This window comes from Chelmon rostratus, chromosome 4 (genome assembly GCF_017976325.1).
Source record: "Chelmon rostratus isolate fCheRos1 chromosome 4, fCheRos1.pri, whole genome shotgun sequence".
Classification (NCBI taxonomy): Eukaryota; Metazoa; Chordata; class Actinopteri; order Chaetodontiformes; family Chaetodontidae; genus Chelmon; species Chelmon rostratus.
In genome coordinates, this window is record NC_055661.1 from 12,008,652 (window position 1) to 12,030,072 (window position 21,421).

General features: G+C 42.9%; 1 protein-coding gene across 2 annotated transcripts in view; it reads left to right on the forward strand.

Annotated features, from left to right (window-relative positions):
• The first annotated feature begins 1,089 nt into the window (after positions 1-1,089).
• The window catches only part of dennd1b (DENN/MADD domain containing 1B), a 104,282-nt gene continuing 83,950 nt past the window's right edge, over positions 1,090-21,421 (forward strand). For both annotated transcript variants that reach the window (XM_041935293.1, XM_041935294.1), the window contains exons 1-3: positions 1,090-1,350; positions 1,977-2,041; positions 21,100-21,143. In XM_041935293.1, coding sequence (XP_041791227.1) covers positions 1,334-1,350; positions 1,977-2,041; positions 21,100-21,143 — 126 coding nt within the window. In that variant the 5' untranslated portion in view covers positions 1,090-1,333. The remainder of the gene's footprint in view (positions 1,351-1,976; positions 2,042-21,099; positions 21,144-21,421) is intronic.

A 21,421-nucleotide genomic window follows, 5' to 3' on the forward strand; every position in this document is an offset into this window, starting at 1 on the left:
TCGCAAAATTATATTTTGACAAAGGGGCCCTGTACAAGAAGTTGATGACACAGGACCCACCTGAATCATACCTCAATGGTGCAGATTCCCTAATATATGAAGCTTTTCAAAAAACCTCACAGTGTATTTGGGTTTTCAGGCCCTTGGGGGTCTTCAACTTCAGGGCAGTGGCTTATATGTTACTATGCTGAATTTCACATAACATTGTTGCATATGCTTGATATTTTCACTCATACTCAGTCCTGTGGGAGAAAAAAGCAGTGAAGGCTCTAATCAATATTTTTATACTAACAATGGATCAAATAACCAGCCTATGCTTTGTGTGAAAGGTAGGAATTATCTCCCCACTCTGCAGGTCTAGATTGTTTTTCATGGCCTAAAACTACTGTTTTGGTTCCCTCTCACCTCTGTCATCAGTATTTGTTCCCAGATGAAGACGGGGGCTGATAAACACTAGCTGCCCAGCAACCAACAGCAGACACATAAAGTTGGTGACTACAGCTGGTGAACATTGTGGACCACTTAGCAGCTAAAGCTCGAGATCAACACAGGGCTTTCAAGAGAGTGAATATTGAACTTGCATTTGTCAGGTGACCAGAAACATGACTCCAAATCAATATTAATGCTTCTCAGTATCTTTTGGATGTAGGCCTATAGGCAACTGTTTACTGTCACGTTCACCATAACAGCTTTATAAGGTGATGATATGTTGTGCTGTGATGTATTCAGCCCGCAAGCGGCCAAAAAAATCTATTATTACTGGTTTAAACTACTTCTCATTTTGGAAGCCCTGACAAGGACCCCGGATAGCTCCGGGACCCCACTTTGGGAGCCCCTGCTGGAGGCTACGGCTGCCACAATTATTGAACTAATAATGCAGTCTCGCAGGGAAATACGTTTTTCATCAGAAGCATGAATCACACAGTTCAAGTCTGCTGTGCGTATCATGCTTGTTACTCATCCTCGGTGCAAGAAAGACGCTCACAGGCAGCGGCGGCAGCGGCAAGGTGCTCGTCTGACGCGCTGACGTCACCAAATCTTTGACAGCGGCACTTCCTGGAGTGGCGTTTGTTGTGGGAAATAAACACCGTGGTGCTGAACCAGGGATTCGTGCTACATTAACGGCGGAGGGTCGCCACAAACTACCACACCAGCCCACGTCCGAGCATGTGGTCGCGGCAGCTCTCGAGCGGTATCCGATAAGACAGAAGAAGCGACGGCTGAGAGTGAGGAAGGACGAGGTGGAAATATATTCTCGGACAGCCAGCAGAGCTGAGCAGAGCAGAGCACCGACGCCGACAGCGCGGAGTTGTCGCGATGTTGTAGCTAAACCATGGACACCAGAATAAAGTAAGACCTCTGAGTTTCATGTTTACCCCCACCAGCACCGCCAGCTCGGTCGCTTCTCGATACAGAACGCTCGAGCTAACGGCTAATGCGCGTGTCAGGCTCGTAACGTTAACTCAGAGCTGAACGTGAAATGCGGAGGAATGTTTGGCGTCATTTGAGCCATCTCCAGCCGTGGATTTAACAGCCAGGCCAGCTGGCTCCACAGCATTTGGGTCAGTCTGTTGCTCCGTCTACTAGCTGGCCACCAATTAGCAGCTCCGCTAGCCAAGCAGGCGGCTTTAAATAGGCTACATGTGGACACGACCGAGCGGCCGTTTCCTGTGACCCAACTTTGTCCAGATACTGTCAGGGATGAGAAAACTTCTCATTCTCTCTCTCTCTCACACACACATACACTAAATCACTGTTTATTAGCTTTAACCTGCTGTTATTCAAACGGTTTGCTGTTAACAGTGTGACTCATATGAAGTAGGACAGGTCTACTGTAAGATCACAGATCACATTGTGAGGTGTTCAACACTGTTTATATGCATGCTAATATGAAATACATACTTGTTGCAAATGACTCTGTGCAACAACAGCTGCTCCTTATTTCCCCTCAGCAATCAGTGTGTTGTTCTTTTCAGGGAGAATCCAGAAAGAACATTTGATCTGGTTCTACAGGTGGCATGTCCAACATCTGAACATGAAGGTAGGTGATGGTTTTATCAATGGATACATTGATAATGTACTAGTAATGTAAGTCTGTTATCTGCTGGGTTTAGACAAAAAAAGAAGTTTTTGAACTGTTGAGTGGCATCCAGAATCAGTAGAGCTAGAGTTGAAACAGTTAGTTGGTTAACAAACCAAACATGTAAATTTAAAATCTCTGGCTTTTGGACTGTTGCTCTCCCAGAACTGTTAGGTATATATATATAGGTATTTGGAGACGTCCCCATCGGCTCAGGGAATGGGCATTGATGGGCGTTTTTCACTATTTATTAACATTTATTTATTACAGACCAATAGATGAAGTGACTAATGGAGAAAGTAATTGGCAGATTGATTGATAATGAAAATAATCATTAGTTGCACCCCTAAGTAGAGCATATGTATTAATTTTATGTATCAGTGCTGAAATGATTAGTTGGCTGCCATACATTGAATCAGCAGCAATTTTAATAACCGGTCAAGTCATTTGTCACACAAGACGTTCTTGTTCTCTTTCATGTTCTCCAAACGTTCTCGGTTTCGAGCATCTCAAGCTTTACTCTGTTTCATATCTATGTAAATGTTATATCTATGCGTTTTGACTGTTGGATAAGCAAAACATGACATGTGCTCACCTCACCTTGTGCTTGGGGAAATTTTGATGGACATTTTTCTCAAATTTGTAAGAATTTATAGACCAAACAATTACTTGATTATTAAAAAAAACAAAAATTAAGTGACAAGCTATTTTACATTAAAAATAATTGTTACCCATTGTCCTATTATCCATCTTGATAAAGATGTTTATGTGCATTTGCCAATTGTGTCTGTTAGCATGTGTTTGTAAAAATGATTGTTTGTGGTGTAATTACAGTAATTGTAAGGCTGCACAGCCAAAATGCCATGTAACGTTGGCGGCAGTGTTAACCAAATGCACTTGTACAGTATTTTAAGTCAGACAGCGAGCGTCACAGAATTACAGTGCATGACTGAGTTCAGTCTTGCAAAATGAGAGCAATCATTATGTCTGTGGTGTTATTATGTGTGCCCCAGAGTGTACACTGAAGGACTAAAGAAGGTCAACTCTGAGTTCAGTTGTAAAATTGTCAGAGATGTTAGCTGCTTTAAGATCTTAGTTTGTGTTATGCATTCTTCATTTGTTTGACTGATTTTGCACTATTCTGTTATCAAGCCTGACCATAAGTTAACCAGTGCTGGTATTTCTCTTGCAACCGTGACCCCACAAAGATTGTTTTAGAAAGATCACGCTTGGGTCAGCAAGCTGCATTAACTGGACTGCTGTTTGCAGCGGTCAAACATTCCAGCAGCGGTGGCCAGGACAAAAAGTGTTCAGACTAGCCCAGGAAATGTCTGTGGCCGATGAAGAACAACACCATATTCTACCTTTATGAATATGGGAAATACAGTAACCTATATTTCACATCAATATCCAGTGTCGCCCATAAGTCAAATATCATGTAAAAACATTTTCACTGCACATTACACCAGCTGTCTTATTTTGCCCACTCAGTTTTGACGTTAAGGAGGTGTTATGTGGACGGTTCTCTTGTGCAGCTGCTTAGCTGACCAGAGTAGACTGAAAGTTGTCCTTGGATGTAATTCTGATATTGGATTTTAAACCAAACTCATAAACCACCGGCCTGTGCTGTAATAACTGACTTCCCCCACGTATGATCCAGGGTCAGACTCATATCCGGACTCCTGCTCCCTGGAGCACAGCTACAGAGCAATGTTTGCACACCCCTGAGGTCAAGTGGAACATACACATTCTGCTCAGTCATTTGACGGAGGTGCTCTCTGCCCTGTGCTGAGTCCTGACTGGATATAAGAATGTCCCTGTTGAGGATGTTGTTTTCATGTAGATGTATACTATCTGCAAGCAGAGGCTTATGGTTGTGGCGGATTGTTTTTTAAAGGAGTTTCAGGTAACTATGAGGAATAAGTCACTTCTCCCTGAATCTGATCAATTTCCTTTTCTTTGACTTGGCTGATGTCTGTGTGAATTGAAATGAATGAACTGTTATTGTTTTACCAGGCCCAAATGGAACGATTGTGTGCGAATATTATATACTGTAGGTATACATGCATTAACAACTAAAAATTGACCTGTCTTACGGTACTGTATGCATTTGTCTCAATTCTGTGGCGCTTGCTTTTATTATGAGCTGAAAGGGTTAATGCTATGAGTCATAACAGAACAGCTTTGGTCAGCTATGAAACCTCCACAGTCAGTCACCGCAAACTAGAGCTGTTTCTCCTACAGCCAAACATTAGATACTTGGCCAAAAAGCACCACTTCACATTCACACATTATCTTCCCACTACCTCACAGAGGCAAACAAACAAGAGTGCAATCATGATAGACTATAATTAAATTGTCATAGCAACATGGTGTAGAACATTTGAGTGTTAGGAGAAGTGGTGGAAGGTTTCAGCTTGCTCATATTTCTCATATCGCCTCCTCACAGTTTAGGGAATACAAGATAAATTTTAGATAGATTTTTGGCTGCATTTCATTTGCTGTGTCCTCCCTCTACCAGAAATCCAGTCTGCAATGCCGTGCTTTAATGTGACTGAAAGGGTGTCCTAATTGAGTGGCTAGAAAGCTTGCTGCGTGCAGGGTTGTGCTGATGCCGCACTGCTGTTTTGCCACCCTCACCACATCCTGGTCCTGCAGGTCTGAAACTAGATCCATGTGCGATAGTATGGCATGATACCACTGTATTGTCGAGGGTAATTCCCTTTGTTAATATAAGTCATGATCAAACTGCAGAGAGACCTGTAGTGTAGTCAGATGACAATAGCTAAGCCCTTTATAAATGGTCAGTACACCTAACCCTGAACTTCCTGTGTTAAATGGGTTTCACACTTCGCACTGTGTGTGCAGACGACGCCCACGTGTGTGCAGACAGGCGTGCAATAAAGCTGCATTTTAAAGTTGTTTCTCTGTGACCTTTGTGAACCGCTGGTCTCAGAATACATTGCTCACTCATTACAAACTTTTGATATTTTGACATAGAAGCTATCCACGGCTTGATGTTTCTCTATGTGACAGTCTCTCTTAAGCCTACACCTGAGTGCTCAATGAAGTCATTAATGCTAATGTTAATAATTAATCAATAAGTGATTAATCACTGTGCAGAATTTGAATAAAAAAATATATCAACTGACAAAGTGCAAATTAGGTGCGGAAAACCAGTTTCATCCATGGGTAGTTTCAATGGCTGGAGCTGCGCTAGCTTGACATACAGATGGGATACCTGGATAACTGCGGCATGTGCACCAATAGGAACCATTATCTGAACCGGTGATGCAGGCATGTTGTGACAGCAGGGTAAAAGGTGTTGCTTACCTACGTTGATGACTCACTGGAGTTTGATTTGACTCAAACTGTAGTAAGCACCTGCAGGTTTTCATGAAACCAGTTCACTGTCGCTGTCTCCTCCTTCACTAATTCTCCTTTTGAATATTCTTTGCAAGTTGAGATAAACTAAGCTGCTCATGACCTACCACAGACGTTTTTTTTTTATTTGAAAGAATGACTGAGGCCTTGTTTAGGTACCCTTTAAATTCAGAACCAGAACAATATGCATGTTTGTTTAATTGTTTGTTTGAATAACAAGCAACAAAGCAGGAGTGACAGTTTTGAGTGACAGCATGTGTTTATTCAAATACTGCTGCTGCAAAAGCCAATGTCATATCAATGGTGTATCATTTTGTTCATTTTATAAGCCTCTAATGATTAATTGATTGTAATTAACAATGATTGATCATTATTATGGTGAATAATTGATTGAAGGTTCCCTGTGGAGTTTTAGACCTCTAGTTTAAGCCATTTTTCTATGAGTGACTTCCCGTTTTGTTATATGGTGCATTTGTGGGCACGGGTGAAGCGATACACAGTCCTACCAATGGTGTTGCACTATTCCACTGATCAACAGCCTGCGATAGCACGCCAAGATATGTTGCAGGGTGCCAGCAAAGGCAGGGAAGAGGAGGACTGCAACATGGGTGTAAACAAGGCTGGATTTAAAACACATAAAGAACCTGCAATGTTAGGTAGAAAATGCATTCATCACTTTCGTTAGACCTCAAGGATACACACTATGTGTTTGGTGAGTAACACTGAATGTAAACATAACTTTTGCTTGTTTCCAAGAATACCTATGCCTAAACATTGTTGTCTCATCTGTGATGTTCAGCCAACAGGGCCATTCAACTACTCTGATGACATGGCGTTGCTGCTATTGATGTATGATGTTTTAGCCAGAATATCAAGTCTGATTCACAGACATCCAGATCAAGTTTTTCGTTTCACCGTGGTCAAGGAGAATACTTTTTGTTAGTGTGTAGCTAAAACCATGTCATTTAGAGTAATTAACTCTGGTATCAACATAACATCGGTGGTGCAGATAAAAACAAAAACATCCATCGCCTTAAAGATTTGAGTGGTAATTGAGATTTGACGAGAGCATCAGCATTCCGCAACAGAAGTGTTGCTGAGGAGAAATAACAAGAAACTAAAGCTCACAGCTATAATAGAGGCAGTGTTCATATCTGGACTTGGCCCCATACTTCCAACCATGGATGTGTGGCTAGATGACAGACACTGGGCCTTTTTCCTCATACAGGTCCATGGAGACCTGGCCTCCCTGTTCAGCCTGAGCTCAGTTCCGCTTAGCTCTGTTGGCTCAGTGCTCTGTGGATGCTCAGGCTGTGAGTGAGTGTTGCCTGAGAGCGTGACTGGCATGCTAGCTACTAGCGGCCCTGGCTACATAAAGCCATATTGATGTGCTTCCAAGATGCTGCCAAAGCTAGCAGATGACGCTAACGCTGCCAAGGCAGTAGGTGGGGACAGATGCTACCTGTCCTCGCCCGCTCCCTCCAGCCAGATTGTTCCCAGTAACAAAGCAATAAACTTAATAGATCAGCAAATCAATTTTATAGCTACATTCATCCTGCAATTACGGTGAACGATTTAGTGTTTAAAAAAAAAAAAAACTCATTGAGGGCAGCTTGGTTAGCACTGATGCATCACAGGATTGCGTTTTGGTCTGAAACCCTGGCCCTGGTTCTTCTCTGTGTGGTTTGCTTTGCGTGCTCTTTCTGCATATTTCCCTCAGTTCAGACAGATTGCAGGTCAGATGAATTGGAAGCTCTGAATTGTCTGCACGAACGAATGTGAATGTATTTCCATGCCTTACTCTAGACTGACACTCTTTACAATTTTCACAACATATGACACCCTCTAGCCGTAGCAGGTGAATGAAAGCACTTGTTGTCCTATTTCCATTGTATGCTTGTGCCTGTCAATTGTGTGTGCCATTGAGCATTTGGGTTTTTTTTGTGTGAGATAAATGACAGCTTTATCATCTGCTTCAGTATCTCCCAATAGAGTCACACTAGTATTAGAGTATGTAGCAGGAGGTTAAAGTATAAGTGCACTTGCATAGGTTTTAGGCTTCTCCTTCAGATACACCTAAAGGAAAACCAGAAAGCAAAAGTATAGAGTAGACACATTTTACCCTTTTCTTCATTTGCCCTTATAGCTTCACTTTGTCCAACTATGAAAAGTTGCTTTTGTTCTATATCTTAAGAACATTTTCGCTGAGACCTAGAGGTCTCACGGTGTCGCGTACTGTTCGTTAGCTACCAATCTGCTTCCTTCTCTGCTGTAGCTCCGCTCAAGAAGCTGTGATATTCCTTTTTTTTCCTTTGGCTTTCACACCTTCCCATTTCCACCCTTCGCATTCGTAGAGCAAAACTCCTGTGTCGTAGAACTTTTAGAAAAGGTTGAACGTTGACATTCTGCAAAATGTCAGAATTGCTCCTTGACCCAAGCTTTGCCAGTTCTGCAGTCTGATTGGATTCCGGCTGCGTGTTGAGTTCACGGTGGGCTCACACTTAGACGGGAGGCCATTGGAGTACTAACAGATGCCATGGCAGCAAGGAGGGTGTTGATTGGTCATTAGAGAGGCCACACTCCTCCACTCTCACTCCTGAGAGGACCCCAGGGTCTTACACTTTGTGTATCTCACAACGCTTCTGCCTTTCGCTTTAGTCTCACCCATATGACTTCGCTAAATTGGCTCTTTAACACGGAATCAGATATCACCCAAGTCAAGCGGATTGAGGAAGTCTCTTAACTTCCCTGTAATGCTATTGTAATGGCCACAGTGAGTGAACTTTGAGAAATAACCTCACACTCTATGTCCTCCGAGTGTCTGTGAGATCATGTCTGACCCTCAGTCCAACTTTTCACACCATAACCTCTTTTTTTGTGTCTGCATTTTGGGTGGAGGTTGGTGGATATTTGGGGCTGCTTGTTTGGGTGCTGATGCCCTTTTCTTTTGTGAGACCTCTTAATGATGTGGCACTAAAACACAAGGAAACATTGAAGTGTTTCAGTTGCATCTGAATGACTCAATCTAGAATCTGAAAAGCATTTCATGACTTTAAGTGGAATAAGCGACTTGAAGATGTATGTATGGATGATATTGCATTCCTAAAAGAAAGCCTGCATCTGTGACATTGACAGTACATTTGACATTTCCTTGGCTTCTGGAATAGATGCTATTGGTTTCATCGCAGCTTTTCCTGTGTACTGCACAGTAAGATATAAGATAAGCCTTGTTTGTATTTCCATTTTGGTTATTCAAATGACAAAGTTGGCCAGCTAGCTTTTCTCAGTGCTCCACAGCCTGGTTCTTTTGTTGGTGTCTGGAGTCATTTGTAGCTCCCTACTCACAGCCACTCATCCATTCAGTAACTGTGTAGTGGCCTGCTGCTTACTGGGTTTAGTTCCAGCTCTTTTCACATTAAAAAGAGATGGAAGCAAGTGCTCACATTTCACCCAGCCTGCTTTGTTTCAGATTATGGTGAAACTCAGAATAAAACTATAACTTTCTGTATTGGCTTTTGGCCAGTGCAGAAACATGATGTCTTAGATTGTTACCCGGGTAAGGGCACCAATGAAATTAAAAGCCAGAAGAATAGCTCTCTGTATTTTGGGTGTATATGTCTCTGGTAGTCATGATCCCAGAACAGCTGCCTTTTTTACGCATCCATGTTTCTGTCTCTGCTCGTTCTGGCATATCAACCTTTTCTTCGTAATCACACGTTGTTGCACACTCACAAACAAGGTGCAATCTTTCTCATGCCCCTATTTGATTATCACTAGTTATGACAGACGGGACAGACAGGCCCTATGGGGAGAATGGAATGAGGAAAAAGGTCACTGGGACTTTTCAGGTAGTGCCATGTGACCTCGCAACACTCATGTTTTTGGAAACACACATACGTTCACCACCACCAGGACAGCTGTGAGTGGACTTTTCTGTGTTTTTTCAGAGCATAGAGTATTATTGGCCAAAGCATGAAGAACTGGGGCAAAATCAGGGTGGGGTAGGGAGAAAGGGAGTGAGATGGGGATGAGATGAGAGGATGAAGGGGGTCGTGGATATGCTGATGGCAAAGAGGTGGCTGAGAGGTGAGATACTGCTGTGGATGCTGGCTGAGCTTTCCCGCTCACTGACGCAGTACTGAAACTCCAGGGGCAAATTGTTCTTTGTGTGAGTGTGTGATAGTAGGTGCATGTTTAAGTGTATAGTGTGTGTTGTGCATATATGGCTGTGTATGCTTGTGCACGGCTGCATGGATGGATGTGTGTGTGTGTGTGTGTGTGTGTCTGTGCATGAGAAAGAGACACAGAAGCTGTGAGAGCTGCAGGAGGCTCATCTGAATTCACTAATGCTGCCAGACTGCGAGAACATGGAAAGACTTCTAGGCACTGACGCTCACAGGCTATTTTTAGACTTCCCCTTTCCACGGCGAAAAAGTGGGGAAAAGTAGGGACCCGATCAATGATTTAAAACGAGATGATTCTGATGAATGCAGAAGAGTTTCATCACATCACCCTCACTCCTCACTTGCAGCCTGGCAGCATTGTTGTCATTGGCTTGTTTTCTGTTCGTGTGTGCCTGTGTGCATGTGCTGTGCATCTTTGTGTGATGGCAGATGAATTTATTCCCTTGTGACCACTCTCAAGTTATGCTCCTGAGAGCGGTGGGAATATTATGTGTTTAAAAATAAAAACCACGAAGCAAAGGCTAGGATAAGGTCCAGCTGAATTTAGCTTCCAAAAACTGCCAGTGTCATCTTAAAGCTTAGCTCTTCCTCACATGTGTCATGTCAAAGGATGGCAGTGGATGGCCAGGAGTATATGTTCAGCACGGCAGATGGCACAAGCATGTACAAGCAAACACACATACATGTATACCCTCACAAACACACACAACCAATTATTGTGAGTCAAAGAACAATTATTGGCTGGTTCTTATGCATGTAATACCAATGTGGCCTAGTTTAGCCCACAAATGAACAGGATTAGTGCAGCTCCTGCTTTAATGTAGCTTGGGTGATGTTAATCTGTCCTAGGCTGGTAAATTGGATTTCATAAAAAAGCTGTGCTCAAAAATATGTTGACTTTTGTGACTGTCATATTGAGCAGATTTTATGACGACAGGATTTTAACAGGATTTGGGATTGACTCACTTCTCATGACTCCATCAACTGGCCCACTTCTCTTGTCATGTGCATTGGAAATGATAGCCATGAAGCTTATAAAGCTTTTCTTATGAAGGATTCCAACCATATGAAAAAAGACATCACTTTCTCAGAGATTTTCCAACAGGAAGCTTTACCTGTGAGTATTTTTGACTGATTAGTTTAGTACAAAATTATATGCCTACAGTAGCTATCTTCTGGTTGTCTTATCTGTATTTTATAGGTAGCGGATAACATATGATGTAAAACAATGAGTATTCATATTGCAGCGGAGTCTTAAGGATCTCCAGCATTCTGCAAAACCCCACCAGTAGATGAATGGAAGAAGCAGACAAAGGCAGAGATTATTTCAGAGGATGCAGCCTCAGTGTTTGTGTTCTGGTCTCACTGCTGACATGTAGTGTGATGTAAAATGACCTAAAAGATGAATGATGAAAAGACAGAAATGTGTTTTCCCCGGCAATTAAGGAAATCAACCTACTTATTGACATGGCATGAGTACTGGTATTCTGACATCTAGACTGTTGTCCTTTAGACCTTAATTCTGTGGTCAAGGCCAAACCCAAGTCAAGCAGAACTAGTAGTACGAGCCTACTGTCTGTGCTGTCATCTCAGCTTCTAACCTCACTATTTACATGTCAACAGCTATGCCCTTAGGCTATGTCTCTCCATTCACGGCTGCTCCTGTGTTGCCTAACACCACACAATTACAGTGAAGATGATGCCGTTTACATGCGTGTAGTAGCCTACTGGCCCTTAATTTGGGCTCTGGCCTATTTTTCTGACAGGAAATATAGGTCAATGTTGATGCCTTTGTGAATGTCTGAGACCATTTATCAGTGCAAATCAGTAATTCATCCACAGCTTCTTTGTTTTCGTATTGAAGGACACACACACACACACACATACACACACACACACACACACACACACACACACACTTATGCTTCTCTCAGCTTCCGGGCCTTCATGTGTTGACTGCTGTTGTTGAGTGTATTTCCTGAACTTGGAATCATTTCTGATCATCCAGTTAAGATGAGGCTAGGAGTTGTATAAACATCTAATACCCATTTCAGAGTGACACAGCGAAACGGGATTAACCTGTGTCTGTGGTCAGAGTGAATAGGTTAACATGCGTTATCCAAGCAGGGCTCAGGACTTGCTTCTCGCCAGGGTTTAACTGGTCTGGCACTGCTCTGCTTTCAAATCAAGTCAATTTTGTTTATACAGCCCAAAATTTGCCTCAAGGGCCTTCACTCTCTGTATCAACAATTACTTTCAGTCAGCTGAATTTCAACAGCTCCACAAACAACATTGACAAATTTACAGTTTCTATAAGATCTATAAGTGTGGATATATTTTATCCATTTATATATGGCTGTATTAACTGATTGTGGGCAGTTTTCACTTTTTTCTGATATTCAATTAAACCCAAAAATAGACACTAAAAATGATTGTCTGTTGCAGTAATTAATGGGTTTCGCAGTGATCTCTTTGGCACTACAGTAGATCTGGGTCCCGTGTGAATGTATATTACAAGGGAGTAAAGTTATGACAACAGCCTGATATTAATGAGTCTAATGCGGGTGGAATATGTTTATTAAACCTCATCAAACACGGGTTTGCATGTGTTGAAAGTGGGTGTAGCTCTGTTGACATGTATTGTCCTAGTCCTGCCTGCAGAATCACTTGTTGACTAAGCCCACTTTTCCAATCCCTCTGTTTTTCAGAGAGTGCATGTCGATGAATCAAAGTGTTTGCCTCAATCCATGATTGCAGCAAAGATAATGGACTATTTAGTATCTTAGTTGCAAAGTTATATATAGCATAGATACATTCTTGTACATTTTAATCAGTTTGACTCATTCATTTAAAGAAAAAAATAGTTATTACAAAGGTGGGACTGGTAGGTTAATGGAAAAACAACAGTTGAATTTTTTGGACACTGAAGGCCCTTTTTCTCCAAATGACCATTCCAGATAAATCCCTTAGAAGTTATTGTTCTTCAAAACCTGACAACCTCTGCTTTTCCTGCTGAAGCCAGTTCAATTTTAGGAAAGTGTGTGTGTGTGTGTGTGTGTGTGTGTGTGTGTGTATCTGTTTATGTTTAAGTTTCAGTGGCTAGACAGTGTTTGCCCAGTATTTTCCTGTCAGTATTTCATCCGTCAGACCTGTAGAGCATTCAGACCCCTGTGAATGTGTTTAGGCACTATTGTACACTTTTAGCAGATACAGATGTATCGTTATCTCTGTGGAAACATTGGCTGACTGACTGTCTGACTGGCTGACTGAGAGCTGTCTGTCTGTCAGCCTTTGCATGTGAACTTCAAATCACAGCTCGGCAGCACCAAGCATGTAGCCGCCAAAGGCAAGGCTTTGCACTGTCATCAGCACCACGCAGCTGCCTCTGGGTGCTGTGCCATATGACATTAGCTGAGATCGATCCTCTCCCCACCTCAAGGAGCTGCCGTGCCGCACAGTGTTTTCTCTGATGCTGCAACCACCACCTCAAAGACTAGAAAAGGAACTCTCCCCTAAGCATGTGTAATTGAGTGACAATGACCTGATCACCAGTTCTGAAACTCTGAAAGTTGTACAACCCAAAACTGCATTTTGTCAGACTTATCAGACTGCCATTTCTCTCACGAGGCCACACCAAAAATATGTTTTACGGCGTGCAAATGAGTTCAGCCATAACCACAACTCCCTAGCCAGTCATAATTACAAAATCAACACTTTATCCAGTCATTTCAGTGTGTTATGTTGTAAAGTTAAAGCTTTACTTTCTAAAATAAGATATGTTCTTGCTACAGTCATATTTTTTTATGCTTATTACCTTAAAAATAGAGTTATTAATTTGTTGTGCTTATATAGATGTTGTTTTTCGACCGAGGCAGATGGTTGGACCATATGGAGAGACGTATGTGATTATGAGATGAAATGTTGGCCTTTAAGCCAACCAGCCAACAGCCAGCAGAGACGGAATCTTCACCATTAACTTGTGCTATTGCTGTCAAAACTCTGCAGTCTACCCTCCTTTTCCCCATCTATTTGAAAATAAATATCTGGGTCATATCTCAGATTTCAGGTTATACCTCAGATTTTAGGGCACGTTACTGCTTTAATATAAGCACTTCATTTTATCATCCTGCAGCAACTGAGCATCATACAGTGTAGAACGAGTCGGAGAGTAGTCTGTCTAGGGAGATACTGGTTTGTTTTTCTTAGCTTAGGAGGCTAACACCCCCCCCTCACCAACAAAACACGCTGTCGGTGTGTTGTGTTGAAGATGCAGTCATGCGTAGCTGGTGTTTGACATAATGTTGGACCAGTATGGAATCTGACTCGGAATATCAACGCTGATATGTGGTGATACACAGAGGCTGTCACAAAGGTTGCATCCATATGCTGTGCCACTCATTCGTGAAGCTGTGAAATTGGGTTGCATCCCAACTAGCCTGGAGACAGTATCACTTTCCCTTCTCTCTTTCTGTCTCTCTCACTCCACCTCTTCTCTCACCCTCTCAGCTCATCCCACTGAAGCATTTTTCTGGGAAGACGGAACAACTAATGTGGCATTAATAGGGTCGCATCATCTCCATGCAACTCTTTCTTTCTTCTTCTTCCAGTGGCTGAGGCTGTTGTTTATCTTTTTCAGATGAAGCTGTAGAAATGGCTGAGAAATCCCCCAGGCCAGCATCTCTCACATGTGAAGCCTGCCAGTTGATGTTTTTGGCTGGTAAAGCAGGCTCTACCTTAGAGGTTGTTTTCTTTTTGTTTTATTCAAGTTTTCAAGCACTGGAATTAAAAAGTATCTCTCATTTGCAAATTTAGACCTATTTCTAGACCTAATCTAGTTATGATGCGTATGCTAGTGCCATTAACACTAAATAATATAGCCTTTAGAGTGTTTTGGATGGACATTTTCTGTCACAGTTTAGTTCTAGATCCCAATTTGATATCAAAACACAAATCTGTTTTAATTTAATCCAGGCAGTTCTTGACTACCCTCGGGCTCTCGCTCTTTGTATCAGTCCCCAGTCCTCATTTGTAACAACTTAGTGTGACCAATCAGTATTAGTAAACTCAAGGACCATATCATCGTTTAAGAAGTTTCTTTTCTCTGAAAACCTCTGCTCACTAAATCAGCATGAAATGTAATGCCATTTGCAGTGTGCAGTGTGAGACTTGATAGGCAAAATGGAAAAAAATGTTTTAAACGTCTGTGAGTGTGTTTTTCTTTCTGCTGGCCTTTGAAAGATGCCAGTTAATCTGCTTACTCCTTTAATTGTGAGTGTAGGGGTTGGGCCTCCTCCCGGCCAGAATAAGGCTACTGATCCAGAAGTAAAACGATGACCACCACAGTTATTCCTTCCTTTAGGTTGTGCAACCCCCCTAGTCTTCTTTAGCCACCCCTCGTCTCCTCCTCCTCCTCCACCATACCCTCCCTCTGAGGGAAGAAAGCTCCTTGTTCTGACAATAGACATTTTTTGCCATATGTTGGCTTGACATCTTCATCAGGTTCACAGCAGGTTACCTTAGTTAACTTTCACTCCACTGCCTGATGGGATTTTCTCCCTCTGTTTCTCCAATCGGCCCAGGCTCAAAGTCTAGACGGCCTCCGAGGCAGGGTCCTTCCAGCCCTGTGTCCACAATGGCTGTATTGTGGATGCTTAGTAGCGGTAGCTTCCTCCCGTTACAGCGAACAGGCTAGTGCTAAAACAATGCTTTTGTCCGAGGGCATACGAGGGGGGCCTAATCCACTACATACTGTGAAATAAATCTCTCTCAAAGATGAGAGAGCGAGCGAGAGAAACGGAGTGAATGAAATCATTGCCAAGGAGGTTAGAGTGCAGCAGTTTAACCCCTGGCCAAGAAAGAGGGAGGAGAGGAGGCAAAGGGAGCGAGAGAAAGGAGGAACAAGGAGAGGCAGGCGCTACATCCCTTCATCTCCGGAGCATGGATGGAGGAGAGGGGCTGCCGGTGGCTTTCACAGCCTCTCTTCTCACCAGAGGAGCTGCTGTTCACCATATGGGATTTGGCCTCTCTTAACAAACAGGCCTCCTATTCACTCACAACACACATTCAGTCGTTCATGGAATAAGGTGAAAAAAGTGCATTTTTTTATGCCTTTAGAACATTGGATGGCCATGAGGGCTCTAAGTCTGTGTTTGATTCACATAGTATAGAGAATTATAAACTAGAGGCTTTCATCCAAATGTGTATTCACAATGGATTTAGGGTTAGGTCTTTGTGTTTTACTGGAATCTCTCTCAGTCTTAAAGCCAGAACCATGCATTCAGGCCACTGTTATTGAGCTGCTAAGGTGATCCTATAGAAAGACAAACATAGGAGTGTGCCCTGTGGGTGTGTTTCATGTTTATCATATGCTTTTTCCAGTTGTTTGCAAAGGCTATTTTTATAAAGCTCTCTGTCATTCAAAGAAAGAAAGTAAGTTGGGTTTTACTTTTGTAGTTTAGTGACAAAATGGTCGAAGTTGAATAACTCGGAGTGCAACACTGGGCAGCGTGAGGTCTCTGACACACTGGTGTTGTGCGCCAACTTTTTCTTCCAGCCAGCAGTGTTAGGGCAGCATTAGGAATGACATCCTCTGCCAACAGCTTCTTTTTAGCCTACTTGGAAATCCCAAGAAGCAGAGATGTATGCCAAGATGAAGATGCCAGCATTTTTCATTTTTAGCCTACTTGGAAGTGCCAGTAGACATTCTGTAGATTTATGCAGAGAATAGAAGAAATGAGAGATAAAGGGGTAGGTTTATTTCTCTTTTCTCTCTCATGTTTCAGTGCACACGCACCTTGCTAATTTATTCTGTTTAATCCCATCACGTTTAATGATCCACCTGAGGAGGTAGGAATGAAGCGGTGTCGGTTGAGAGAGGCCGAGGTCTACCTCCCACTCTTAGGCAATCCATCCATCTCTTTGCTCACCTCATCCTTCCTCCTCCCACTCCTTCCCTGTTGCCCCGTTCTCAGTTCCCAGCACCCTTCACCTATTAACCCTCCTTTCTCCTCACTCACTCTCCTCCTCCAACTTTTAAAGACAAGTGTCTCAGGAATAGCCGAAACATTGATTTTTGACCATTTCTACCACCACCACCCTCCTCTCCCCAGTATCTGTGTCGTGGCTCAGGGGCTTCGTGCATGTTGCCCCCATCGTGACTGTTGGAGATCAGCCACGCTCGAAGCCCTCAGAGATCAATGGACATGCTACTATACAGTAAATATTCACGCCTGAGCTTGATATTTATCTGTAAACACGCATTCACTTGTACAGCACACATTTGCACACAGATACACATGCACTTTGCAGGCAGAGACCAGTGGTCACTCCTTGTCCTCACATTTGCGCACCTCCATTTCCTGGGGTGTGAATGGAGGAATCTAACTCTGGATAGGTGATTTCAATTCAATTCTCACCCACTGGATCTGTTTGTGCTCCACCGGGGTGAAATATGCTATAGGTTGTTTTCCCCTTCTCACTCGAGCTGCCAGTGGTGACACATCAAATGGGCTGTTTTTATACTGTTTGCAGCAGCCCTTTGTAGATTTTGTCAACTGTAGGAATACAATAAACACATTCTGAATCCTTTGCATCTCTGGCTCTGAGATAGGTGACGGAGAGGCTGATATCTAACAAAGCAATGCATTGTGCAGACAGGCCTAACAGAGCTTGGATTGCAAGACAGACGTGGACACACAGGCAGCTGGCAGTGTAAGCAGGTGTATGAAAAAGCAAAAAGTGCTTCACTCATCTTAGCAATAATTAGTCCAGTCAAATGGCAAAAGCTGCAGTGCAGTTATTGCTTGTTTGCGTTTGGCAAGCTATTACCTGACTCATGTGCCCATGAACAAGGCACTTCATTTATACCCTTTGTAGGACTACAGTCATGTAGTGACATTATTATTGGTTGTGTGTGTGGTTTTTTTTTTTGTGCTTATGCTTATTGGTGGTGTCCTCCAGAACTCCTGTGTCTCTGACTTTGTTATATTTTATTGCAACTGACAGCTACCATTGTCTGTCGCATGCAGAGAATGTTTTATGACCTTGCGAGCAAGCCAAAACATTTATGCAGTGCACTTGTAAAATCCACAGCCTGTGTTTTGAAAATGCCCAAAAAGTCTGAAGCCACAGAGGCTGCAGACAGAAATGTATTTGCTGTGGCCTCATGGCTGTCTAGAATCTCTGCCTTGCAAATCAAGTGATGAAAATTTTTGATGACATTTAAATGGAGAGAATTACAATCATGTCATTTGCACCTCAAATATTTTTATGTGCTGAAAAGAAAATGGTTTAGTACAGGTTTTTTCCCCCTGTTTTGCAGTTGACATTGGTGTTGCAGTATTCAGAAATGAATTGTCGTGTTTTTTTGGTCAGTATCTTTGAGCTCCAGTGTGTGTCTTTTTTAGGAAGGGGAGGGTGGATTAACCGGTGCAGGATCTGTCATGGTGACATTTGTGTCCCCTGGCGGAGCAGCAGGGGTCCTCTTCACCTCTGTAACCTTCAACTTTCAGCCTTAACCCCCTCCAGGCCCCCTCTTGCGTCCACCACACTCCCTGCACGTCCAAAGGGAGGGGTATACGAATGCAAGAGAGTGAGAAAAATGAAGAGGGGGGTGAAGAAGTGAAGAGGACAGAGAGCTGCAGGGGGGGATGGAGAGAAAGAAAGGTTCTGGAAGGAACAGAAAAAATGAGGCAAGCATGAGAAACAGAAGGAGGTGAGAAGAGGGACTGGAATTGAGGCAGAATGGGGGGAAAAACAAGAAAAGACAGTGGAAAAGAGAAGCAAGAGGCAAGATGATTGGCAGAGGAACGTGGAGGTGGAGCAGAACATAAAGAATAAGATCCTGTAGGATAGAAAGGAAAGCACACACAGGATGCAGAGGAAAGGAGACATGAATGATAAAGGAAGGTGTTCGGTCGTGCTCTGAAGTTCTCGCATGTCCTCAGCTACACGTGGAAAGTATTTGTGTGTTGTTATAGCTCGCTGTTTTCTGCCTCCTGTGCTCTCTTTATTCATGACACTTTTCCTCCGTGTGACTCCATGCTGAATTGAACATACTGGAGTCTGCGCCTATTAAGTGTTAAGTGTAACGTTTTCACGTGACATGATCTTATATCAGTCTACTCTTAGCGGTTTCATGCATGGCGTACTAGCCCCAAAGAAGAAGTTAATTAGTTTTAGTTGTAGTCAAAACCCTGAAATATCAAATTTATAGAAATTTAAAACACACTAAAGCAGCAAAAAAAACCCTTCCACCTTCCGCCTTTTTTATGTTGCTTAAATGTGGAACATTAAGCCATTGATTATACTGAGGGGATTATAAAAGCTTGCATTGTAATCGCTGGTACAAGAGATAAATCAGAGGCTACAGAAATTAACTTATAGGAAAGCGGAAAGTAGGTAAAACTGCCAGAAGTTACAAACATTGGACCCCCCCCTCTCCCTTCTCTTCCGTAACTCCTGTGCCTCTTCCTCTGACCTGTATCACACTCCAGCAGCAGTTCCCATCCTCTCACCCAGTAAATCAGCATAAAATAGCCCTAACTGTGGCAGATCATAGGGTAGGGAGAAGGGGGGGGCAGTCGGAGTGTAGAGCTTTGAGCTCTGCTGCTTTTTTTTCTGTGCCACTCTTTTCAAGATGGGGCCCATGAAATTATCCAACAGGATTATGTAAGGCATGATGGATTCTGCTGCGTCCTGTCATCCGTTTGTCCATTGTATGCCTCTCTCTCACAGGCGGCCCGGTGTGATAGCCATGAAGCTACTCGACACATTGTGTGTTATTGCATGTCCTCTTTACTAAAGTAATGGTCCTCTCCTCTGGCTTCATAAATGTCTACATTAGTCTTTGTGGGTATATGCATAGGGCAGAATATAACCCTTGTTGAAATGGTCATACATCTTTCAATTAAGGGACTTAATCGACATCATAGTTTATACCTATTGAACTCGCAGTCATTGTTTTTCTATGCTGTCAAAGGTTTGGTGCTTCCAGATTCACTTTTTCTCAACCAGCTTTGTTTAGGTAGAGGTGGGGGTCCGTTCATGAGCCTGTAGGCCTTTTGTATGTCCATGACAGTGAACCTGGCACGTGAGAGCTCATCGCTTGAAACCCTCGCTGTTCCTGCTGAGGTCACAGGGTGACCTTGGAACCGTAGAAGCCATGTTTACCAGAGACCCCTGTGTTCAGGCTATGGCTCGGTGGCTGCTTCCTTTCAGCCACATGGTGTAAGCCTGTGAGAAGCTTCTTTTGGATGCTAGCTTTAAGAGAGATGCAAACATGTTGCAAGAATGACACTAAAGCAACAGTAGTTGTAGTAGCAGTTTATGAAGATACATTAAACAGTTGTTTCATTCACCTCGCCCTCCCATATGGTGAACGTAAAATGTCAAAATCGCGAAAGGTGCACTCTAGAGCCAGTCTTTGGATTGTGCTTTCTGGGCTACCGTCGAAACATGGTGGTGCAACATGGCGGACTCTGTGGAAGAGGCGATTCTGTTAACAAAACCACAACTATTTTGATTTTCAGGTGGTCATACACTGATGAAAACACACTCAAGAATATTATAATCCTTCCATATTCTGCCAATAGATCTACCTAAATTTTGTACACTGGACCTTTAAATAAGAATGACCAAGTTGTCTACGTCAACATCTAATGATTATTTTACTGTTGCTCAATCTATCAGTCGTTTTTTTGATTAATCAATTAGTGTGTAGCCTATAAAATGCAAAAGAGAATGAGAAATGCACAGCGCAGCTTATCAAAGCAACATGTTTTATCTCAAGGTTTCTTTGTCAATTATTAAGTATTCTATTTGTAATTACATTTTTGAAGCTTTTAACCCAGCTGATGTTCTGTGTTTACACTTAGTCACTGACTTAAATGTGAATTGACAATATCAGAATCGGTTAATTTCCTTTCAGTCTCAAAATTGATTAATCAACTTGGTTAATCTCTAAGCACCTGTGTTATAAAACAAACACACAAAAAAAACACAGACCACAGTTCTAATGATCCACCTTTTAGTGTTACATCTCTCCAGCAAACAGCTTGTATCAGTATAGGAATATAGAGCAAATGAGCCAGAGTATGTGTTGATGTGACTTTCTTAAACGGGCATGATTTGGTGTATAATATAAGCTATCATATCTACACTGAGAATATAGATTAGCATATTTACAGCACATACAGCCTAGACACTCTCTCTTGTCTTTCACTGTGCGCTGCTCTGTCTATGTGTGTAAGTGAGTATATAAGTGCAAGTGTGTGTGTGTGTGTGTGTGTGTGTGTGTGTGTGTGTGTGTGTGTGTGTGTGTGTGCGTGCACAGACTCGCAGCAGCCACCCTTGCCCCCACCCCTCTCATTAATATGTATGTGTTCTGAGGCAGCTAGCGAAGACGGTGTGTTTCTCACCCGCTGATTAATGCTGTCTGTCAATTACCTCTAGATCCAACCGTGCTGTGGAGCTTCCCCCAGGACCACACAGACCAGGTTGGAACACACTCTGCTTTTTCATTCTTCTCTCTCTCTCTCTCTCTCTCTCTCTCTCTCTCTCTCTCTCTCTCTCTCTCTCTCTCGTTCACTGTTACAGACAACCTCTTCCTCCTCCTCTCCCATCTCCCTTCCTTACCTAATGCCCTCACTCACCCTGCCATCCTGTGGTAACCTCCCCCAACACCAATCACCACCACCACCACTCTCCTCCTCATCCCTATCAGTGCTTCCTCTCCTTCTTTCTCTCCTCCTCTTCCTCTCTCCCTGTCTCATTG